The 23,539-nt window shown below is 48.2% G+C and overlaps 1 protein-coding gene and 1 long non-coding RNA gene across 2 annotated transcripts in view; both read right to left on the bottom strand.

Annotated features, from left to right (window-relative positions):
• EPHB1 (EPH receptor B1) overlaps positions 1-23,539 on the bottom strand; it is a 441,689-nt gene that overhangs the window by 309,602 nt on the left and 108,548 nt on the right. The window contains exon 2 of the mRNA XM_084752229.1: positions 1,361-1,425. Coding sequence (XP_084608355.1) covers positions 1,361-1,425 — 65 coding nt within the window. The remainder of the gene's footprint in view (positions 1-1,360; positions 1,426-23,539) is intronic.
• On the bottom strand, positions 9,176-20,772 carry LOC311580653. The gene is made up of 3 exons (XR_014773540.1): positions 20,505-20,772; positions 10,343-10,521; positions 9,176-9,360 (listed from the first exon to the last, which is right to left on the bottom strand). It is a non-coding gene; the product is annotated as an uncharacterized lncRNA (long non-coding RNA).

The raw sequence follows: 23,539 nt of genomic DNA, 5'->3' as shown, positions 1-23,539 counted from the left end.
TACTTATGCCTGGTACTGCAACCTGCAAATACAGGAGTCAAGGGTAGGGTCTAGAAGTGAGAGCCCTGGGGAGTGCACACTGAGAGCATCACTAATCTACCACATGTGGAGTTCTTAGGATAAGGTGAGGCCCTGTCCTGCTGAAAATCCCCTATAGGATGCACACACAGAAACAAAGAAAGTCAAGGCAAAGGGTCAAAGAAACCTAGGGCCACCCTGCTCTACCTGACTTCATTCCTTGTGTGGGAAGAAAAGCCTGCTCCTCCATCTGTACTCTCCCTTTATCATTAAGCCCAGAGCCAGCCAATCACTGTGCAGGACATGTGAGCATCTTCCAGATCCCCCTCCATCCTACTGTGGTCCACCATTTCTGTGGTCCCTCCTACTGTGGTCCCTCATTCACTCCTCTCTAAGGGCTCTGTCAGTAGAGCATTTTAACCTGGTTCTTCTGATACACCCAAGGTAGCCAACGGAGCCTCTTCCACGCCTTTCTCCCAACAGTTCTCCACAGCCCTATCAGCAGTATGGCCCTTTAACCCTGTGGCCCAGATCTCTCCACCTCCTGGAAGATTAAAAACCCAAGGACCTCCTTCTGACTGAGCCATGTTTTAATCAACCCCAGCTCATCCTGACACTCTTCACCTTGCCACGCATAGGCTTGTGCCTTTTCATGATCCTCCTACCTAGACCATCGTCCCAAGCCCTCCATGCCATGCCTGTCAAACTTCTGCTCACGCCTCACCCCCCACCTCACATAACCTTCTTTGTTTAGACTTCTTGTCCCCTGTGGTTCCTCATGGCCAGATCTGTATCACATATGACCTTTGATCTCTCCAGTGTGCACACACTAAGATGCAAGATGCACTTATCCATGAACATGGGTGGTTTTCACAGGAGACCATGAGCATCACAAAGCTGTTCATCACAGCTACAGGTACATGTATGCTGATGAGTATGTCTCTACAGCAAGCTCCAGGTGAACGACAGCCTCCATCCTTCTGACCACCAGCCCCTTCCTCATGCCCTTGGCCTCCCTGCAGCATTGTGGGCACTGCTGCTATCTGATGGGCTACAATGGCATTAGCCTTAATGTCTCCATCCTGACACATCTATGTCTTGTGTTGCCTCAGAGTTAGCTGTCTGGAAGGCCTGGGTCAAGAGATGCTTTACACCATACACAAGGGAGCAGCTCAGGCCTGAGACCCTGTGGTGCTGCTCTCTGGGTAGACAGTGCACCCAGCATTCTCTCTGTGCACTGCTCCCCATATGTACGGCTCTAGGAAAGCCCTGCACATCCCAGCCACCCTATGCACTGAGGACCATCCCCTGTAGGACTGAAGGATGCTGATGTGATACTCACCCCAGAGGCAGGATTGGCTGTCCATCCCAGCTCTGCAGTGGCTGTCCTTGTGTCCATCAGTGTTTCTGCAAATCAGAAAGAGAACGGAGTCTGAAGCTATGTGTGATGGTAGCTGGTGGCAGAAATAGCCTTGGGTATCTTCACACCCAGGCTTCTTTGTGACAACCAAGACACAGTGAGAGGACAGAGTCTGCCAGAGACCCGCTGCAGACCTCAAGTTCTTCTTCCCAGACTCCCCAGCTGCCTGTGTGCCAGGACCCATCTTTGCACTCACATCTTTATTTCCCATATCCAGCATCTACCCATATTGCATCACTCTACCCAGGAGCTTTCTCAGGGCCGTGCTGACCCAGTAGCCAAACTACATGCCTTCTTCCAACCTTATTGGGCCCTCTATGTGTCCTCCTCCTCCTCTGCACCTAATGGCTTCTCCAGCCCCACTTCTCTCCCCACAAACCTTCCTGCTTCCTCCAAGGTATCCCTGTTGGTGTCCTGAGATGTCAGTTCTCACACACCAATTGACCTTCCCACAAGTCTCTTCGCCCCCGAGCCAGATATCTGCCTACCCCTCCCCCAATAACTGACAGTGGCTTAGGACATTTGACAAGAGGCAGGTCCAAAACAGGAATGCAGTACATTTCAACTCTTACACGAATCTAGATAAACACTTCTTTATCCCCTGTTGGCCTTCTTAACCTCTCGCTCCTAACTCATTGTGCCCCTGCCCCTAGTCATTGGCTGATCCATTGTCATAAAGTAAAAGCCATAGTCTTTACTTTTTCAGAAATGGAATTATATACTGTGCACTGCTTTTATTTGGCTACCCTCAGGATAATAGTTTTAAGATGTATTCCTGTTTTGAGAATGCTATAGTTTTCATTTGTTTTTGTTTTGCTGGTATTTTGGGGAAGTGACTTTTTTGAGCTAGGGTCTTATTGTTGTCCAAGTTGGCTGTGAACTTATAATCCTCGCCGCTCCAGCTCTTGAGTGCTTGGAGAACAAGCTTGTATCACCACACTCAGCTTCATTCTTTCTTCTTGCCAAGTGGAATCTCACTTTATGAGTGCACTTCAGTTTGTTCATACATTTACTCTTTTCCAAATCGGGGCTATTGCATGAGAGTAGGAGAATTCTACTCCTTCCAAATCTTCACCAACATTACATACTGTATCTTCTTCATGACTCAGTAGTACTCCACTCCCCCACCCCCACTGTGTGTGTGTGTGTGTGTGTGTGTGTGTGTGTGTGTGTGTGTGTCTGGAGGTCAGAGTTTGACATCAGGAATCTCCCTTGTTCTCTTGCCATCTTTTGCATCAAGGCAGGGTCTCTCACTTGAACCTGGAGCCACCCAATTTTGCTAATCAAGCTAGCTCGCTCCAGGGATCTCTTGTCTCAAGTACTGGGGTGGGGGTGGGGAAGAGGCAGGCTGCCACCCCCATTCAGCATTTACGTGGTGGCTAGGGATTCAAACTCATCTTCGTACTTGTGTGACAAAGCCTACCCACCGAGCCTCCTCCCCAGCCCTCGGACTTTCCCATGCGCCATTGTTAACATTTGTATCTTTCCATGAGAGATGTCTGTTCATAATCTCTGCTCATTATTAGCTAGACTTTTTGTTTTGTTTGTTTTGGGTGAGTTAGCTGAGTTCCTTAGACATTCTGGATATTAAGTCCTTGTCAGAACAAAATTTTGTAAGTATTTCTCCCACTCTATAAGCTCTTTCTCCATTCTATTGATTGTGTCCTTCGGGTGGTGGAGGCAGACAGATCTCTCTGTGAGTTCAAGGCCAGCCTGGTCTACTAAGAGAATTCCAGGACAGCCAGGGCTATTTGCACAGAGAAACCCTGTCTTGAAAAACCAAAAAACAAGAAAACTTTTTAGTTGGACAGAATTCCACTTGTCTATCTTTGCTTTTGTTTCCTGGGCTTTTATCTGTTTGCTTTCATATATAAAGCATCTTTGCTTACATCAACACACTTTTATAGTTTCAGGTTTTTATATTAACTTCAGTTGATTTTTCAAACACTCTGAGAAATGGGAATCTAGTTTCATTTTTCTGTACACGTGTATCTACCTTTGCCAGATCAATTTATTGAAGAGATTGTCCTTTCTCCAATATATGCTCCAATATATTAGCCAGCTGTAATAAATGGATTACTCTTTCAATGTTTTCCTTTCTATTCCATTGGTCTGTATCTGTCTTATACTATGCTGTTTTGATTACTGTAGCTTTGTGGCATGTTTTAAAGTCATGCATTGTTGCAAATAAGAAGGTAGATATACATGGTTAGTATTAAAAAAGTTTTATTTTATTATGCTGAGGGTCATCTCACAAGGTTCACACTCTGAATTCATAACTATGGTCTTAAGCCTGTCTCCACAAGGCTGCTCACCTCTGCGATTTTTTTATTAGCTGACGGTGAGGTTCAGTCTCTAACAGAAGTCTCTAATTCGATGGACAGGATCCTGGGAGATACTCTCCAGCCTCAGGGAAGATTTACGGCATTAGCCTCTGCCATCTCTCCAGATGTGCAGAGCAGAGCGTTGCTCTTGGTCTCTGCTCATAAGACTGTCCAGTAGGCACCATGAAGTTCAAGGACTGTGCTTGGTTATCTTGAGTGAGCAGTGTCACTGAGTTCTGGTTATCACGTGCAGCTTTGGATATAGTGGAGATCCCAACTAAGCCATTTTTTTGTATATCTAAAAGGCATTTTGTACTATGCTCATTACATGCAGTATGATGCTTTCCACTTTGTTATTTTGCACAGTACCACTTTAGGTATCCTGAATCTCGTGTCTTTCCATATGAATTTTGTGATTGTCTTTTCTACCTCTGTAGAGAAGTCATTGGTATTTTGATGAAAACTAACTACACTGACTTTGTGAATTGCTTTGAGTAGATGGACATTTTGACAGAGGTATTATATTATCCCACTCTCCAAGCAGGAGTTGTGTTGCTGTTTCATGCGACTCTATGATTTTTATAATGTTTTTAGAAGGAGCAGTCTAGTGATGATGTAGATTGCATCAGTTTTGCTCGTCTGGAAACATCTTTCTTTCTTTCTTTCTTTCTTTCTTTCTTTCTTTCTTTCTTTCTTTCTCTTCCCTTTCCTTCACTTCCAAAGGCAAACATTTCTGGGTATAATATTCTTGGTTGGCAGACTGTTTTTAACCTTTGTGAACTTTGAATGTACCATACCATTCCCTTTTAGCCTATAAGGTCCTTGCAAGGAGAGCTCAGCTGTCAGTCTGCCACAGGGGGCTGGTGGCCATCTTAAATGCAAACTGGCAGTCCTCACTCTTAGTTCTCTGTCTTGTGATTTTTCATAGTTCAAGTTTGGGCACTATGGAGAAGACCTTTGTACATCAAATCTTTTTGAGGTCTTCTGGGCTCCCTGGACCAGGATGTCCATATCTCTACCAAAGGTAGGGACATTTGCTGTCATCACTGAACACTTTTTCTATGCCTTTCCCCATCCCTTCACATTCTCGAACACTGACAATTCAAAGGAATCTGTACTATGGTGGCCCCAAAAGTCCTACCTCTCAAGGCACACCCCCACCCCCATTTTTCTGACCTGGGATGTTTCAGAAGACTCGGCTTTCAGTTAAAAAAATCCTTTCTTCTTACTAGATAGATGGACTCTATCGGTGTGGCTCGTGACTGTTTTATCTTTGATTTCCTGAGTTCTTCAAGTCCAGCCTTTGATTTTCCCCCACACACTCTCTGTCTCTTCACTGTAATCCTCATTCATAGTGTGAGTTGTTTTCTTAAAATTTCACTGACTCATCTGTTTGTATTCTCCTGTCTCTCAGTGAGTGTCCCTGGGATCATTATTTCAAATCACTCATCAGGCATCTTATCGCTTTCCTTTTCTTCAGGGTCTTTTGCTAGAGAGCAGTGTAGTCCTTAGGAGGCATTGTGTCTCTGTGCGTCTTCCATATTTACTGTTCCCTTACCACATCATTGTTTGCGCGTCTCAAAGATTATGTGTCTCTTCCAATTGAAAGGCAACGTTCATATGAATATCTTTCAGTTGAAGGTGTTTCTTGGTGTAGTCATCTCGTACACTGAGGGGTTTAGTTCCAGCTTAGTGCCACAATACAGTCTGTGTATGGATTCTGTGTCTAGAATCAATAGCTTTTAAGATAGTGCATGTGACGGTGGGGCCCATCTGATTTCAGATTGTGTGGGAGCAGGGACAGTCTAGCGGCCAAGTGGGTGTAGTGACTGGTGCAGAGAGCAGTGGGGGGTTGGGGGGACACTACTACTTAGACACTCTGTTGATGAGAGTAGAGATGCCAGGGATGCCAAATTTAGTAGCTGATTCCTTACGCCCTGCTGGGAAGAGCATCTCTGTCACTGGTGGTCTCCTATTATAGCAGTGGCGGCACTAGGAACATGGAGAGTATGGGGGATATATCCCTAAACCCCATTTGGGTGAGCATTGCTGGAAGCAGAGATCCGATAAGAGGCATGTCCTTGGGCTATTCAGTGGTGTATTCTAAAGGAACTAGGGGAGGAGGGAGACACAGGAAGCAGTAGTGATGAGTGCTGGTAGCAGCGGAGAACAGCAGGAAGGCAGGAGGTGAACAGAGCCAGCTCCCAGAAGGCTGCGCTGAATCACCTGTCTCTGTTGTTTAGGGGCACTACATGGGTTTGGGTCCTGGAGTCACACCTGGGCTGATGGATCTCATTGGGTTCATGAAGCTTTCGTGCTTTGGGCAGGTTTGGGAGAATGTTTGCAAGACACCTGGGATGGGCATGGGCAGAATGCTCACATTGGGAAAGGCTTATGGATCCCTCCAGTAGCTCTGTCCTCAGGAGGGAGAGTCTTGCATCATTCTAGTACCCAAGGGGGGGGGTGGGGAGGAGAAGAGAAGGAGGAGGACATTATAGGTTCCATCTCTGAGAAACACTGTGGTGCAAACTCCAAGCAGCAAAGTCCACTTGGTCCAGCCTACCATGACTATGGAACTCCCTTGTAGCTAGACCACAGTTATCCCTGGAAACGGGGTTCTGCCTGGGCTGTTATATCGACCATCTCCCCATCCAGGGCTCCAGGGTCCTGGTTCCTGCTGTTCTTTGCCTGTCTCTGGGCAGCCCTTGTTGCCTTCCCTGTCTCCTAGGGCTTCCATCACTCCCACAGCGGTCCCCTCAGCATCTACTTCACTATGGATCCCGGCTGGGGAGGCAAGCTCTGTCCACCTCTATCCAGCCACGCTGGGGTCTCCTCAGAGCTCTTTGTATATTCTGGAATCGGGTTCTTTTTCAGATACATACTTTGTAAAATATTTACTCTCATTTTTGCGTTGCTCACCTCTTATTTTCTCAACAGTGCTGTTTCAAGAGCACAAGTTTTTGGTTTTGACAAAGCCCAGTTTTTATCAAGTTTTTCTTTCACGGTTCACTACCCTATCTGAGAATTCTTTGCTCAGCCTGAAGGCACAAAGATTTTTCACCTAATACTTTATGATTCATTTTAATTAAATTTTTTTGGTGCATAACTCAATGTGCTTTTATATACACTCGTCAGATTGTTCCAGAGGGGCAACTTTCCCCTATGACACAAGCTTTTGCTTTGTTGCCCAGGCTGGCCCCGAACTCCTGAGCCCAAGTGATCCTCATGCCTTGGCCTCCTGAGTAGTTGAGTTGACAGGTGTATGGCCCAGCACCCCAGCAGAGTGATGTCTTTGGTGATCCATGCATGATGGTGGAGGTGTCTTTACTTATCCTGATTCCCCAGTACACATACATATCAACCGAAGGGTCCAGTACATCCCGGCTTCAGAGATGCTGGACACGTAGGAGTGGGCAGATATACATGATACTTTTTTCCCTTCTGGCCTCCCACTGCCTCCCCTGCTCCATGTGAACAGCTGCTCTGTACTCTCTGCTTCAGGGGAAGAGATATGAAGGCAGAAAGCAGAGTCACGGAACTTCAGACTTAAAGGAAACGAGAACCAAGGCAGAAACTAACGGCTTAAGGAGAACGTGGAGGTGAGGGGTAGGGATGAAATGAGGAGAGAAGATGATGGCTGGCCTCACCATTGAGATGCTTCAGTGAGCAAAGCACTGACTGTGCACACATGATGAGCTGAGTTCAGCCTCTTAGCAAAGCAGCTCAGCACCGGGGAGGTATCAACTGGAGGATCTTGGTGACTCGCTGGCCAGCCTGTCCAGTGAGCTCTGTGTTCAGTAAAAGACCCTGTCTCGGGCTGGAGAGATGGCCCAGCAGCTAAGAGAACTAGCTTCTCTTCCAGAGGTCCTGAGTTCAATTCCCAGCAATCGCATGGTGGCTCACAACCATCTGTAATATGATCTGGTGCTCTCTTCTGGTGTGCATGAAGACAGTGTACTCATATACATAAAGTAAATAAATCTTAAAAAAAAAAAAAAAAGACCCTGTCTCAGTAAGGTGAATGACAGTAGAAGACAAACTCAAGATGCCTGGTCTGGCGTTTTTACTTATGATAGCACCAGGCTGAGCTCTAACATGGCCCTCTGGCCTTCACACATGTGTGCATGTTCAACTACATGCTACACACACACACACACACACACACACACACACACACACACACGAAGTCCTCGATATACTCATTGGTCCATGCTGCTTCAGGAAGCTGTCTACACCAGAGGCCAAGATGGAAGTCAGTTCCAGACACAGGGCCCTGGGCATCCATCATCTCAGCAGGTGAAACCACAGCCAGTGGCCTTGCCAGCTACTGGCCACTAGAGGAGCTTCAAGGAGCCTGAGGGTCTGAGCAAGTTTAATGAAGGACCACAAAGAAGGTTCTGCATGGGGCAGAAACAAGGGCTAGGTAGTCACCAGGAGCCTATGTGTGATGCATGCCACGTGGCTATCTATAGGGCCAGGACCAACACACAGGACCACAGAGAGCCTCTCCCTGCAGCGTGACAGTGCGCATCATGCCTGGAGTACAGCTAGCACCTCTGCTCCCAGTGGATTTGATGGTGCACATTTGGAAGCTTCCTGGGAGAGGGGAAAGTTGCATGGGCTTGTCCTTTTTGGACTTAGTTTCGAGCTGAGCCTGGTGCTATCATAAGTTAAAAACACCAGACCAGGCATCTTGAGTTTGTTTTCCCCTCCGACTGCCGACAGCTGGGGTCCTCGCGAAGAGCGAGCTTCCCTTTGCTCCGCGTCTCCACTTCACAGCACTAATAACGATCATAATGACACCGCATTTACATAATATACTTCTCAGAAGGTACTCCAGGAGCCCCTGTAGAAGCTCATCTCCGTGATCATTAAAATATCTCTGCCAGGTGGGTCTGAAGCAGGAACAAAAGTACCCATGTGACAAAACAGGAAACCACGGCGCAGAGAGGGGCATTACTTTCTGAAAAGTCACACAGCACCCCACCCACAAGAAGCCTCAAACCCCAGCTCAAGTCCCATCAAGCAGATCTGGAAGCTTCCTGCAGATGTGTGCATCTTCCTGCAGATCTGGGATTGAGGAAGGACTTGTGGGGGGAGGAACGGGAAGGGGCTGAGGGGGCTTTCCCTTTGGGCCACAAAGCCACAAAAGCCCCCAGAATGCAATCAGTACCAACCACAGAATTTCACTGAAGGGGTACTGAGTTGGCTTGGGGTCACCATGGCAGAAAAAATGGAGTCCAGAGTCAAAACTAAGAATGAAATCTCACTCCCAAACCTTCCAGGGACTCCTATGTGCTGCTGATTCCATAAATACAACCTCAGTCTCCATAACAGTCATAGGCACCTGCTCTAGACTGTAATTGAATCTGCTTATAAATAGTATTTCCCATGCAGTTTATTGGACAGAAGTTGCAGCGAGAGGCATCCATCTTCTTACATCCTGTCCAGCGTGGAGACAGAGGACCACAGACACGGGAACCAGCCACTCCACGTGATTAAGGTTAGCTGCTCTTCTGAAGTGGGGAGCTCCTGATTACAGCTTTCCACTCTGGTGGGGGCCGAGTAAAAGTGATTTGGGGGAAGTTTTACATCTCCCTGGAGAGAGGAAGCGAGCACTCATTTGCATTTATAAAGCATATTGAGGGTTCTGGCAGAAAGTTATGGTGGAAGCACAATTAAATATTTACCGTCACTTCTGCTCTCAAACAGTGGCACGGGGACCAGACCAGCTGGAAGGGCATGTGTTGCTGTCAGATCCAAAGATGCCTGCAGGGGACAGGGCTCTGGGACCCATGCCCATCACCCTCTAGGCTCCACCCCTCTGGGAGCTCATGTATAAAGGTGGAAAAAGAAAAAAAAAAAACCACTGGGTTTGGGAAGACTGGTCCAGGACCCAGCTTTCACCCTACCCCACCCCCCATCACTTTCCTCTTCTCTGAAGAATGGGATCTCATAGGTAAGATAATGGGGGAAGGGTGGCAAAGCAAGTGATCCCACAGCTGTGGTAACTTGAGCATTCCCAGATTATGTTCCTGGTCTGTGGGGGGGAAGAATCTGAAGCACTGGTACTTACAGGATGCCCATAAGGTATTTCTAGGAAGGTAATGACACATCCCAAACCCCACCCCTTTTCCTTGCATTGTTGAGGATACAGAGATGGATAAGAATGCATGCGTGCCCTGGATGAGCTCATGAACAGGAAGTAAAGTTACACCCACTCTCCTGTTCTGGCTGCGCCGCCCACAAGACTGGGCTCAAGGCAGTGCGCAAGGCTTTTCAGCATGATGGCATCGGTGTTGTCTGTCCCAGTGGGCAGTCCTGATCTCCTTGACTAGGCAAAGGCAGCTTGGGAGAAGGAAAAATAAAGTAACCACGTGCTATCCCTCCATCCCACCCTTTGGACGGGAATTGAGGGGCAACACTGGGAGAGGCAAAGGCAGGTTGAAGGAAATTGAGTGGGTGTCTTTCTCAAACAACAGCAGGCCAAAGTGGGAGACAGAAGAGGTCTCTGGCAAGAGCTGGCCCGACTGGCAAGAAGGAAGACACACAGAGGAATCTGGCAGAGTCGACCCTTTACCTCGGGGGACATTTTTTCTTTAGAGATTTCAGCACAGGAACCTCATCCCCCACACAGCAGCCAGTGGGCCAATCCATGGGGGTCTAGGTGATGAGGCCAAGTCTAGGCTGCCTCTATGGAAGAAGAGGCAGCGGTTGCCTGGCTCTGCGAGCAGTTTCTCTGTCTGTCTCCATTGGCATCTGTGGATGTATTGATATTTGAGGGGGAATTAGATACCCATCATGATAAAAGAAGGATAAATAAGCCCTTTGTTCAACCCAGCCATTCTTTTTCTTGGAGAGACGTAGATTAGACATTCAGCTGATTTATAGCATCCTTCCAATCCTTCCATGGTTGTTACAATATACACAGACACAGAAGAATGAGGGAACAGTGGCTTCTGGTAGTTTCTGACACAATGCCTGATATGTACTGGACAAGACAAGCCCACCAACCATGGACCAGTGCCACCATGAAGTCCTTTCCCGAGAACCCACAGGATCCCTGGACCTGGGAGCCACAGCACTGTGTCTTCTGTCACCTGGACACAGGAAGCTGAGAGCCTTGCCCCGTGGCAGATACGGCTTAAGCAGCCACAACTCCCTCCTTTGCAAGGAATAGAGGGAGAGGACTGTGAAATGGTGGCAAAAGGGGGTTCAAGTATCCTTGCACAAAAGCTTTTGAGGAGTATGTGGGGGGGGGGCACAGCGCAGACTCCAGAAATAAAGTGAGAGCCATCAGACAAGGCAGCCCTTAGGATGGCTGCAGCCAATCAGGAAACAGCAAGTAACCCAATACCCATGCAAGTAAAGCTTCAATTCTATGTCAGTGAGTGACAGGGTGGTGGTTTGCAGGGACACTTGTGAACAATGGCTTTTTAAAGGGCAGGATCATAGGTAAGCACACCTAAGCCCTGGCAGGCAGCTAACACTTGTTCTTTCTGTTTCCCAGCATAGGGACATGGATGACAACAACAACAACAACTACTACTACTCACACACACACACACACACACACACACACACACAAACAAACACATATATACACAAGCACAAACACACATGCGCACACCCTCATGCATGCACATGTGCATCTACACACTCATGCACACATGCATAGTCCTGAGACTAGCCCATGCTGGCAGGTATAAGGTGACGTTCCCTAAACCCAGCTGCAGCTCCAGTGTCACCAGTGAGCACAGCTAAGCTTTCTGCCTTTCCCAGGATCCTCCATGCAACCCCAGACCCATCCTTGCACACTAGGCAAGCCAGACTTGTTAGAGCTCCTGAACGGCATCTGCCTGACCCTTCAGATGTGCTGTGCCCCTCTGAGTCCTCAGCTCCTGCAACAAGGTCTCAGAACCAAAGGTGACCAAGCACCTTTCCCTAGCACCCTTCCCTAGCACCCATGTTTTTGAAATATCAGAGGTATTTTTATGTATGAAATATGTTATGTGCATGTTTGTGTGGGGGGTGTATGTGTATGCAGGTGCATGTAGGGTTCAGAGATTGACATCTTTGAGGCAGAGTCTCTCATTGAGCTCTTGCTTCAATGAGATTTGCAAGGAATCAAGGGAGATTTTTATGTGGGTGCCAAAGATCTTAATTAAGGTCCTTCTGCTTGCACATCAAGCACATTATTAATTGAACTCTCTCCCCAGCCAATGGTGTTTACTTTTGATTTCCTCCTTTTCCTTAGTTTTCTACCAAATCATTCATCAACTTCCATTGCTACTTCCTTCAACTGTTTTCTATGTGTACTTTCCCCCCATTCTCTGTAACCTGAGTCCAGGCTCCATCCCTGCACACTGGGACCTACCTCCTAAGTGGTGTCTTACCAGAAGCTTCACCTGAACTGCTCTCTATGCCACTGACATCCTTATTGCCTGCTGCCAATTCATTCAGCTAAGCCATTCATAAAGCTAAACTATTCAGCTTTGGAGGAAGCTATATGACCACACCAAAATACATACATACATACATACATACATACATACATACATACATACATACATACATACTAAAATAAAAACAAAACAAAAACCCTTTATCCAACATCATGCCCTATGGCCACAGAGTGACGTCACTCTCCAGAGTTTATTCAGATGAAATAACTGCCAAAGAAAAGTGGAAGAAAGATCCTCTTTCATGAAGATGTTCATTACAGCATTGTCTACAAGTTGAGACTCTGGTAATAGCCTGTCCTCGTGCATGCACCAGCACAGTGTTGTGGGAGGGTGTACGTGAGAACTTGAGCCCCCAAACGTAGATGAGGAAACAGCTGGTGTATCCCAAAGATACAACTCAAGCGATGCTTCAACTGGAAGAAATACTGATGATGTAAGGACAGAGTAGCAAGAGGCAAGCTCTGCTGGGATAGGCACGCCCCTTTACCCTTAAGATTCCTGTGTCCCTATGTTGTCTTACAATACTGAAACTCAGAGACACAGATTTAATGTTATCTTCCAGAAACACCTCTTGCATCACACCTTCCCTCCCTACTTTGTGACTTTCAGACTTTCTGCTGACTGAACACTTGTCACTAATGTCTATTCTTCCAAGACTTCTCTGATCCAGAGAGCACTCCTCCAAATGGATGTCCCAAGCAAGCCCTTGTCCCATTCCCTGTTGCTCATGCTATTCCTCTTTCCTGGAATGGCCTCTTCTTTCCCCCCTAAACTGCTGAAATAGTAGGTCTAAAAGCCTGCCCTGGCTCTACCGTGGAGGTCTACTTGGCTCTAACTGACTCTCACTTCCTCAATGGCTGCTTTGAGTTGTTATGTTTGAGAGAGGGTAGGGCTGTGACTTCTACTCTGAGCTTCATTACACGCCTGCTTCCTCCACCATAAGCATTCAATAAACCCTAAAGACACATGTTCAATTCTCAGCAGTGAGCAAACCACAGCCCAGCTGGGTGTCAAAGACCTTATCTCTAACAGAGCACTACACACACACACACACACACACACACACACACACACACACACACACACCACACACACCACACACACAGCCAATAGGACCATGCCCTCAAAGAATCTCTGCATCAAGTACACTCATTTAACTAACACCTATTTACGAGCTTTGCCAAGTGTAAATCTTAGGCAAATGGAAGCTATTATTATGTATGTCTCCATTGATTGATGGGTGGTAATGGCCAGCCAGGAAGAAAACTGAGCTTGAGTAAACTGAATGAGCCAATCCGACCCATCTGTTGAATGACTGACTGGTTGAATGAGTCTGAACAGGCATTCAGATTGAAAATACAAACTGTGAAATTTGCTCTTTTAAAGGACCTACAGATCTGCACAGTCCTCCCCGCCACGCCTTTCTCCTTCTGTCTCTTTGACGGTCCGAGGTACAATTAATTATGGTAAATAAAAAAAGCCACAGCTTACATGGGTCACAGCACAGTGACTCAAGCAGTTGGGACAGGTTCCAGATCTAGCACTGGTTCACTGGGGGGGGGGGGGGGGGTCTACCTTAGGAATGAGCAGGAAAGCCTTGACATGGTTCTGATGTCCCTCTCGCCAAGGGTCTGTCCAAACCAAGCTCCTAGAGACACAGACTCGTGCCTGGCACAAGGCAGAGGTGGGGTACTAGAAAGTGCTGAAATGCCATAGACGGGCTCTGTTCTCTGTCCTGCCCAACCTTGGACATCATGTGTGTCTTACAAGGATCTGCTTCCTCTCTGGCTCAGAGAGTCTCTTATGGCTCCCAGTTCTGATATACAAGAAACAGAGCAGGCAATTAAAGGGGACCTCTATCGCAGGGCGACTTCTGCATCCACATTCCCATGTGTGATTGGCCCCCACGGTGGTGTGGGAGTGTGTAGACTTGCACTCTGCAGAGCTTCACTGATATGATATGGAGCTGACTAGAGGAGAGTTGCTGCAAGTGTGCTATAATAAAGCACCCAACTGACTAAAAACAACAGAGTGACATTGTCTCCCAGTTCTGGAGGCCAGGATTCTCCCAGCAAGCTGTCAGGAGGGCCACACTTCCTCTATAACCTGTAGGGCAGAGGCATTCCTTGTCTTCTCTGGTGGTCGCTGGTACCCTTGGTTGTTGGTGCTCGCAGCTACACAGTTCCAGTTTACCTTCAGCCTGGGTCTCTCTCCTTTCACTTAATATGGACATTTTGTAAGAGCACAGCAGTTGTGCCGTAGAGGGACCTACTCAACTCTGGTATGAATCAATCTTAATATCTGCAATAAACCTGTTCCCAGCTGAGGTCACACAGCCAGGTACAGGGGGTCAAGACTCTGACATCTTTTTTTCCCAAGGACAGACAAATCAACTCATAACAAGACAGGTGAGACATTTGAAGATACGCTTGTTAGATGTCTTCCATCCAATACCCAGGCCCCACGCAGATGTAAATGAAACTAGGTATCTCCTTCAAAGCCTTCCATCCTAGAAAGCAGAGGATAGATGCTCTCTATTTGTGGGGACTCACTAGCCACATCCTGACAATGACATCCCCAGTTGACATTTCCAGCCCCTCTTCCATAACAACAGAAGGCGGTGACCTGGTGACACTCTCCAACAGCTGTGATCTGGTAACATAGCTCCCTTGTCTTCCTGGCCAAGCCTACATACTGAAAGGCCAGGATGGTTGCTAACATCCAAAGGACCACAGTATCTCTATTGTCTTTAACTGACCAAACCCTTATAAAAATCTGTTGTGGGTCTTTAAAGGGGGGAAGAAATGAGCAAATATCCCCTTGTGCCAGATAGATCATAAACAATGATAGACCAAAGAAATTATTCTACCCAAGCCTAGTTTGATGAACCAGTGAATTTGTTGGGGTTACTTACAGGAGCTTAGGTGAACGGTTGCTTATGGAAACACAGGTGAACCAAAGGTGACTGTATTGCTGAGAAACAGATCCCACCATGGGAGACAACTCATGAAATTTGTATCCATAGAGCTCCCTGAACAGCTTCCACTCAGCTCAGTTGGCTGGAGAGAATCCCTTCTCCCTAGCAGTTGTGTGTTTCTCTAACCCTGGGGAGTGGCCTGATCCATGTTGTAATTTTGTCAAGTTCCTGAGTTTAGTAATCTGCATGGCTGTCGCCATACCTCCTTCCCCAACTAGGAGGCAAAATACCTATACGACATAATCATTAATCTCCTTTCATCCACCCCTCTAGACTGTGCCATTCATGTATTCCAAGCCCCTGATGACACTTGGGTTTTCAATAGGTAGCCCCTGTTAAGCAGCACCCACATCTTGAGTCCTCTCTCTATCTAGTCCTTCAGGTCTCTACACAAGAGGGCAGCCACATAACAGCATCTTGATTGACCATGTTGGACCTGCAGCAGACAGACTTGAGTATGAGCCTTAGCTCTAACACTGTCTATTTGTATGACCTCAAGCAAGGCACTCAGATCTCTAACGTTCATGTTCAGTCACTCCCTCAATGAGGATAACAATATAACGATATCTGCTTCACAAGGCAATTCGGGGGAGTCCGTGAAATGGACACCAAGCAATTACTGCACCCTCTGGAAAGTCCGATATGGCTTGCAAAGAGTACCAGTCGCCAATATTCCAGTTTTAGGTTGCAAGTCTTGGAATGAGGAACAGAGTCTCTCCATGGCCCACGTTCTTTAGCTTCTTGACCAGGGAGGCCTGGCCATCTGCTAAGACTGTAATGCCAATGCTCATTCTGAAGGGTGGGCACTAGCTCTACCCATCCCTGCCTGCAAACCAACCTCAGTAGCCACGGTTGGTTGGGAAACCACACTCAGCCATTTGGTCACACTTTTATATCCTCAGCCACTCGTTAATGCAGACATGGATGTTTTCTGTAGCCTTCACCACTCTCATACATTGCACATGGACAGAGATCTGCAGTATGGTTACGGCCACAGCATCAGCCTTCCTTGATGGCCACTCTGAAAAACAAGGTGACCCTGTGTGGCCTCACCTGGGTCTGAAGCAGTAGGGAAGCCCACCAAGAAGGAGCCCAAAGAGCCATATAGTCTGTACCCCAACCTATGACGTACAGTGAGGCTTAAGAACAGTACTGGGCCTTTTGGGCTCCAGACACTGGCTGGGATCTAGAAAGATGACGATACAACCATCACAGCAGCCCCAACACTGCTCTGGGCTCTGCACCCTGCCTCTCCCTCCTCCTTGAAGAGAGCTCCAAGAGCAATAGCTGTCTGTGGTCTCCCAGAGCCAGACCTAAGAGACCACAGCCCCTTTCCAGGGCTGGAGGAAGAAGGTTGCTGAACTAGCTGAGTGTGAGCATCCATGCAAGAGTCTAGGACTATCATGAAGTGACATGCATGTTTCCTGGGTGTAGAAGGTCATGGATCTGCACATTCTGCAGGATGCCAACAGCCATGGCTAAGCACAGCATGATTCCCCTCGGTCTGATGCTTCATACTGGAAAATGTGGTTGAAGAATCGGCGGTTTGGAAGCAAGGGAGTCTGGGGAGCAGGTTCGTCTCTTGCCTACTGGTTCATGTGCCCATGCTGTTCCCAAATAGCAACTGAAATCAAAGACTGTGGAAGCAAGGCCTTTGGGAAGCGGCTGAGGAAGCAGAGGCCAAAGTCAGGACAATGTTTCAGAATAAAGGCAGCTTGGCACCTGGGGGTGCCTTCCCAGATACAAGCTGCCAATCTTCCTGCAGCTTGAGGCCGGCAATGCTATTCTCACGAGCACAGGGCCTACCCACAGAAGACTGTGCCCTTAGAAGGCTGAAACCCAGCACTCTATACAGCCTTCCATGCCCAGGCAGAGCCTGCCCTCATCCTGTCTGCTCCCCGCCAGTGAAGATGCCAGAATCTCCTTCCTGGGGCCTGCTCACCCATAGCATACTTTCCCACCCCAATGGGATTTGTGGATGGAGGAGGAACAGCCCTGTGAAGGCAAGGTTTGATAGCTTCTCTCCTACAAAGAACGCCAGAGCGAGCTCAAGAAAAAGAAAACGGAAGGCAGCTGTTTGTGCACACAAACATCCCAAAGGGTTGTTCGTGGTCTTCTGGCCCTTTTCTCTTTCAGTCTCAGCTCCCTCCCAATTTGTTCTCTGAATTCTCTTCTCAAAAATGATTAGACACCCTCTCAAAATCAGGAGCATCTGTCGAATATCTGAAGATATGTTACAGCCAGAGCACCATACAGTGGGTCTTCAGGCCTTTCCAGCATCTAATATCTGGCCATAACATGTCAACAGGCACAGGCGTGGCAGGCCTCAGAAGCCTGGCTACCCTCACATGGTCCCAGACATCAGGTGCATTGAACCTGATCTACAGACAAGCTTCTTCCCAGACCCCCACTTCAGGCTATTTCAGTGATATCATACTCCTCTGCCCAATCCAGTCACCGTGGGTAGATAGAGGACACAGAAGCCCAGGGATTCAAGGCCAGGGGACATCATTCAAATGAATACCCAGCAAGCTGATTGTGCCAACCTGGCCAAAAGCCCACTGCTGTTTGTTTACCTGTTGACATTTTTGTGTGGAGTGTCAAAAAAAAAATCCATTAAAACGTAGGAGCCTGGTATTTTCCAGTCATCTGGCCCCATGGGTTCTAAGAGAGATGAAATCTGTTTACCCTAGCCACCCTGACAGACCTGTGAGTTTGTGCTGAAAGACCATGCATAATCAGCTTGCTGTCCCTGCCCCTCCTGTGCTCAGTAAGGGAAGGGCTCCCACTCCGCACAGGATGCAGTCACCCAGAGGGCATCCATCACTTCAGGGAAGAGAGGGAGGAGAGTCCACATGCCCATGCAAAATAACTCTCTGAGGCCCTAATGAAGGCCAGCGATGGATGGGGGCCTGGGCTCGTTAATCCGCAGCAACACACTGCTGCTGTCTGCCTCTCCCTGCCAGGCTCTCCAGGGCCCCCAGTCCTGAGTGATCTGTGGTTCGGTGGCTTGCAGATGGTACTGACTCAGGGCTGTTGCATCCTAGAGGCCCTGTTCACACTAGCGCAGCAGTAGGGGCAGTGGGAGCCTTACACTGGGGTGTTGTGGATGTGTTAGCTGAATGCCATCCAGCTAGAGGAAACACAGGCTGGACACACCCCCACACACCATAGTGGAGACCCCAAGGGGCCATCCGAGTTGAGGTGGCCATTTGGGGCTGCTCCTGCCCAGGTGGCTGACACTGGCCTTTGATTCTCCCTTACTGTTTACCATTATCAGAACTGCCACACCGACACTTTTACCCTCATAGTACAGCTCTCCTTGAAGACAGTGTTTGTGACCTGTTTCACTGTCCCCCTACACTGTAAAGCCTCAGGTCCCCATCTTCAGATTTCTAGGCTAGCCCAACAGATCTCTCTAGGGCCCAGTCACTGCCTCTCTCTTCCTCTGGGAAGCCTGTCTTGAATACCCAGCCTCAGCTTTCTCTGCCCTGGAGATGTAGCCCATATCACTCCATCTGTGCTCTGGTGTCACACTCTGTGTGATCTCCTGCTCAGGTCTCAGAAAGACTTGGAGACAATGATGTCAAGGTCTGTAAGCGTGCCCTACCACTGACCCTCTCTACCTTCACAGCCCTGTACCATCCCATAATGACTGGCAATATAGATCCCTGATGCAAGAACCGCACCCGTGGGCTCAAAAGCCCCAGGGTGTAAAGAGGCTGTCATTGTTCAAAGAGGTCTCCAGGTGTCTCAAGCCACTAAGACAGCCTATTCCAACCCTCTGTAGTTTTGCTGTGCAGTGCCCACAGCACTCTGCTCACAGCTCCCTGGTTCATGGGGCTGGAAATGGATGGCTTGTAATGATCTAACTGTCTAAGTTCTAGCCCTGTCCCCTGTACATACCACATGACCACTGTCATCAGTACAGGAGTTTGAGGGAAGGTAGCCATGGGATTAATGGGCTACTAGCGGCAGATCTGTGAGAGAAATCAATGGAGCAGGGCCCAGTTTTTGGCTATGAGATTACAGTTCTGGCTTGCTGTGCATCCTAGGGGCTCATGGGGGCAGTTCCCCCAGGGGTCCCCACAACTGTCCTGTCTGAGTCTGCAGTGTTTCCCATCCTCAGGAAGAAACCTTTGTCCAACCCACCCCTCCTTGTCATGGGAAGCATGTCTAGTCCTTCCTGTCAATCATGCTCCCAAAGCCTCTCCATTATCATCAGGATCGCTGGCAAAAAAAGGCCTGGGAAGACTTCTGCTTGTGTTTCCTGATTGATGTCATTGACCAGCTCTTGGCATCCAGCGTTTCCTGAGCTCCCAAACGGTCACAGTGACATAAATGTCCTCCCCGTGAGCCTCACAAATCTCTAACAGTGCTCACCTTTATACAAAAATGTCCCCAGGGGAATTTTAAGGTCCAGGCAAAACACTCTAACTGGCCTTAGGGTGTCCTGTGGATTTTCACAGCTAGGCACAGGCAGGCCACAGAGTCCCCTTTGCCCTCTTGCTCTGGTCTAGCTGGGAACCCCAGATATGCCCTCTGCAACAGCAAGGGAAGGTTGGGTGAAGGCCCAGCCCAGAGGCTTCTGGGTAGACAGCAGCTGTAATACTCCTGCAGTGACTCGCAACTAGGGGCTGAAGAAATCCCGTATCACAACCAGGATGCCCTGGACATTAGCACAGCACTCTTAACTACACTAGGTATCTTGTGAAATTGTTCTCATTGAACAAGCAGCCTAAAGGGAAATTTGGAAGGTGAAGCTCTTGGCGTCTTGGCTTTTCAGAGGAATAGAATGAGAAATCAGTTAGCCATGCTGGACACCCCTCCATCCAGTATCCCCAAGAGATGACAGGTGGGGTTGTCCTTCTACACTGGCATCTTCAGTTTACGCCTTGAAAGGCAGCTCATGGACTCCCAACAGTAGGCGGGCAGGACCACCACAGGCTTGCTTCTGGCTCTTTCACACTACAGAACCAAGAGAAGCATCTGGCCACAAAGGCCAGGCTTTGGGAAGGAAAACATTCACAAGCCTCTTCATCCTAAACAACAAACAAACAAACAAACAACAACAAAACCCATGAACTTTGGTGGCTTCTGGGTCTATGTGTCTTCCAGAAAGCTCGTCTGCCTTTTCTGCTTGACGCCTGTCTGTCAACTCAGGCCCTACTTACTCCAGAACACTTCACACTTTAAAGGCCTCCATCTTGAACTTGAAGCTTGAAGCTCTGTACAGCACCTTCAGCAGCTCACCTTTCCACATCTGTTTGTACGAGACGACCCTCCGCAGCATACACTACCTGGTTAGTTGGTCCCAAATGTCAAAAGTCGGGTTGGATGGGATTCCTCCTGCTTGGTTCTTGTACCTCAGCAAGGGCCCACTCAGAATCACACACCCACCCTTTCCATGCCAGCCCTTGGATCAGAGGGGCCAGTAGCTCTTCAGACCTCTTCTTGCTACTCGTCACATTTGTGTTCCCCATCACTGTCTTCTGATGGACCAGAACCCTCTGCAGAGCTCAACGAGCTATTCATGGTCCCGGCAACTGGAGAAGGGTGGCTGTCACTTTCCTAGAGGGCACATTCTATTTTTGTTGATGGGTCCCAAGGCAACCGTAACTACCTAGGGATCCTCATGAAGTGAGTGTTCTTTATCTCCCTGTGCGTTCCCCTATGAATCACACTGGGTACCCCACTCTCTCTCCAGGTGAAACATACAGTGCCAGAACTGGTCCATGGGACCTGGAAGTCTCTATATGTCCGTCCTCTCCATGCTGTTTGTCCCACTATCACCCCCTGGCCCTTTTCTCTCCTTCTTCCTCTCCCCCCTTGTTTCCCACCCCTTCCTCTCTTCTCTCTTTATTCTGCTGTTGCTGCTTAACAGGGTGCTTCTGGCATGAATGGTGTTTTCAGGCCTGGCCAGGGACACATCCGGCCTTTTCCCAGCCCCACCCCTATCCTCACCGTACTGGGGGAGGCGGTCTGTGGAAAGCCGGGGACAGACAATGGGCCAGTGGGTTCACTTCACAGCTCACAAAAGCCCTATTGCCCTCTGAGCAGCTCAGAGTGACAGGCGCAGGGAACAAATCCCCTTCCTGTCAGGCTGCCTGCGTGGGATCCTACAGAGCCATGGGGCCTCCAGGCAGCTAGGCTGGAGCCCTGGGCACTGAGCCCACGACAGCCAACGGAAAGAGGCAACCTCTCTGTCAACAAGAGCTCTGAGGGATGCAGAGTGCCACAGCGGAAGCTTGGGAAAGCCCACCCGGTGCACTCACTGGTGATGGTGGGGTCATCATGGCCAAAACCATGACATCACATACAGAAGGCCCCACGCTGAGTCTGAGAGAACAGGTTTGTTGACAGGAGGATGAGAAATGCAGCTCAATGTAGTGCAGGCTTTCCAAGTCCAGGCACTAGACCCAGACAAGAGTCTGATTATGGGTCACTGAGTCAGAGATGAAATTAAAAAGAGCCACAGCATCTCAACTACCAGCACCCTACTACATACTTGGAAAGCAGCTGGCTGCTAGCTGTATACCAAGAGATCTTGGGTTTAAGGGCAGTAACACATCAGAAGCAAGACAGGCCATATTCTAGCAGGCTGGAGGGTACCATGCCGATGAGGAAAAGACTTGTTCAATTAGACCTCACTTCCCTGGTCCAGTCAACTGGGGATGTCTACAGCAGACATGTTCTGGGATTCTCGTGGAGCTTTTAAATTGATTTAGACAAATAAGTCCTCCCCTCTCTTGTAAGATGTCTGGGTCTCTTTTCTTTTTCTTAATTTCTGTCAGCAACACCAGCAGGGCGTTCCTGGGAGGAAAGGGTTTTCCTTCCTCCTACTTGCAGAGTTGCTCTGCCCTATGCACTGTCATGCAATCGTGACACGGCGGAAAACAGCAAAGTGACTGTGTTCCCTCACCCCACTCCACGGCAGGTGCCTGCGGGTTAAGTTCACACCTCAACAAAACGACACACACCTTCACTCTACAACACACTAAGCTTGCCGCTGCATCTCGGGACTGCCAGTAACAACTGATTTAGGTTTTCTTTATGCTTCACCAAGCTCCTTCTGCCAGCCCGGCCTTCCTTTAGAAAAAAAAATATATGATAAAATGCTTTGTGTACCAGCAGACGAGAACACACATCTGCCTGTTTTAGAGGCACCCCCTGCTTAGCCAGCCATGGTACATCTAAGACGCAGCTCTGGGGTTGGATACAACAAACACAAGCCCTTGTGTCGTCTCTGTGATCCTAGACTGCCCGCACAACCTCCCTGGACCCCAGGCTTCTCATCCGCAACGTGGATATGACATACGTGCTTCCTAAGGTTTTGTGAAGAGGAACTGAGACGCTTCGGGGCAAGTGCCTCTGTTTCATTCCATCCCAATGTTATCTATTATCTTTACTTAGTTGAATCAAAATTAAGCATGCGCTTAAAAAAAAAAAAGCCCCTGTCTAGCCCTTAGAGTTTATAATGTCTGTACAAGAAGCATTAGCACATCTTCAGATGACTGTTAGAAGCTAACGAGTGGCCGTCCTGCTCGAGATCCCATCAGGTGAACTAGACAGTATGTTATCTATTGAATGAGGACTTGTCTAGACTATGCGGGAGATAGTGCTAGTCTTAGAGGAGTTCATCAGCCCAGCACGTGCATGCACACACACACACACACATACACACACGTGTGCACACACATGCTTTCACACACACAAGTGGCTTCACTTTACCCCTGGACCACTGGATGCTATGAAACATGCTTATAGTGTCTATGCTAGTGGCTGACAAACTTTGTGAATCATAACATCTCCCTTGTAACTAACTGAACTGGGACTGCTGTCACCGCCAACACACAGGACAGCCCACGGCTCTGGCTCGAAAGAACATGATTGATGAGATTTCAATTTTTTCTTGTAAATTTTGATTAACTAATTCATTATTTTGTTGTACAATAATCCAATACCCTTACAGCTATCATCGTACCCATAAACTTCCACAGAAGTCCTTGTGACCTCCAAAAAGTCCCCAACCAGGACCCTCGGGATACTCCATGAATAAAAACAGAATTTAAAAAATTACATATTCACAAGCTATCTGTGCAAAGTGTGCCCACGGAAGATGACTGGCCTTATTTTGGCTTGTCATGTTGTCCTCTTGGGCTAACTGATTTCAGCTAGGTTCAAAGGGAGTTTGAGTCCTTCCTAACGGGTAGAAAGGACAACAAGAGAAACATGCCAAATACAAGCCTCATTTGCTACTAATGAACTTGCAGAGGAATGTGTGTAATTAGCGTGGGTATCAGCTGGGGGTCTGTAGACTCAGCACATCAATGGA

This window comes from Acomys minous (genome assembly GCF_964271855.1).
Source record: "Acomys minous genome assembly, chromosome: 13".
Classification (NCBI taxonomy): Eukaryota; Metazoa; Chordata; class Mammalia; order Rodentia; family Muridae; genus Acomys; species Acomys minous.
Note: the sequence above shows the minus strand (reverse complement) of the source record. Positions and strands in the feature narration are given on the sequence as shown.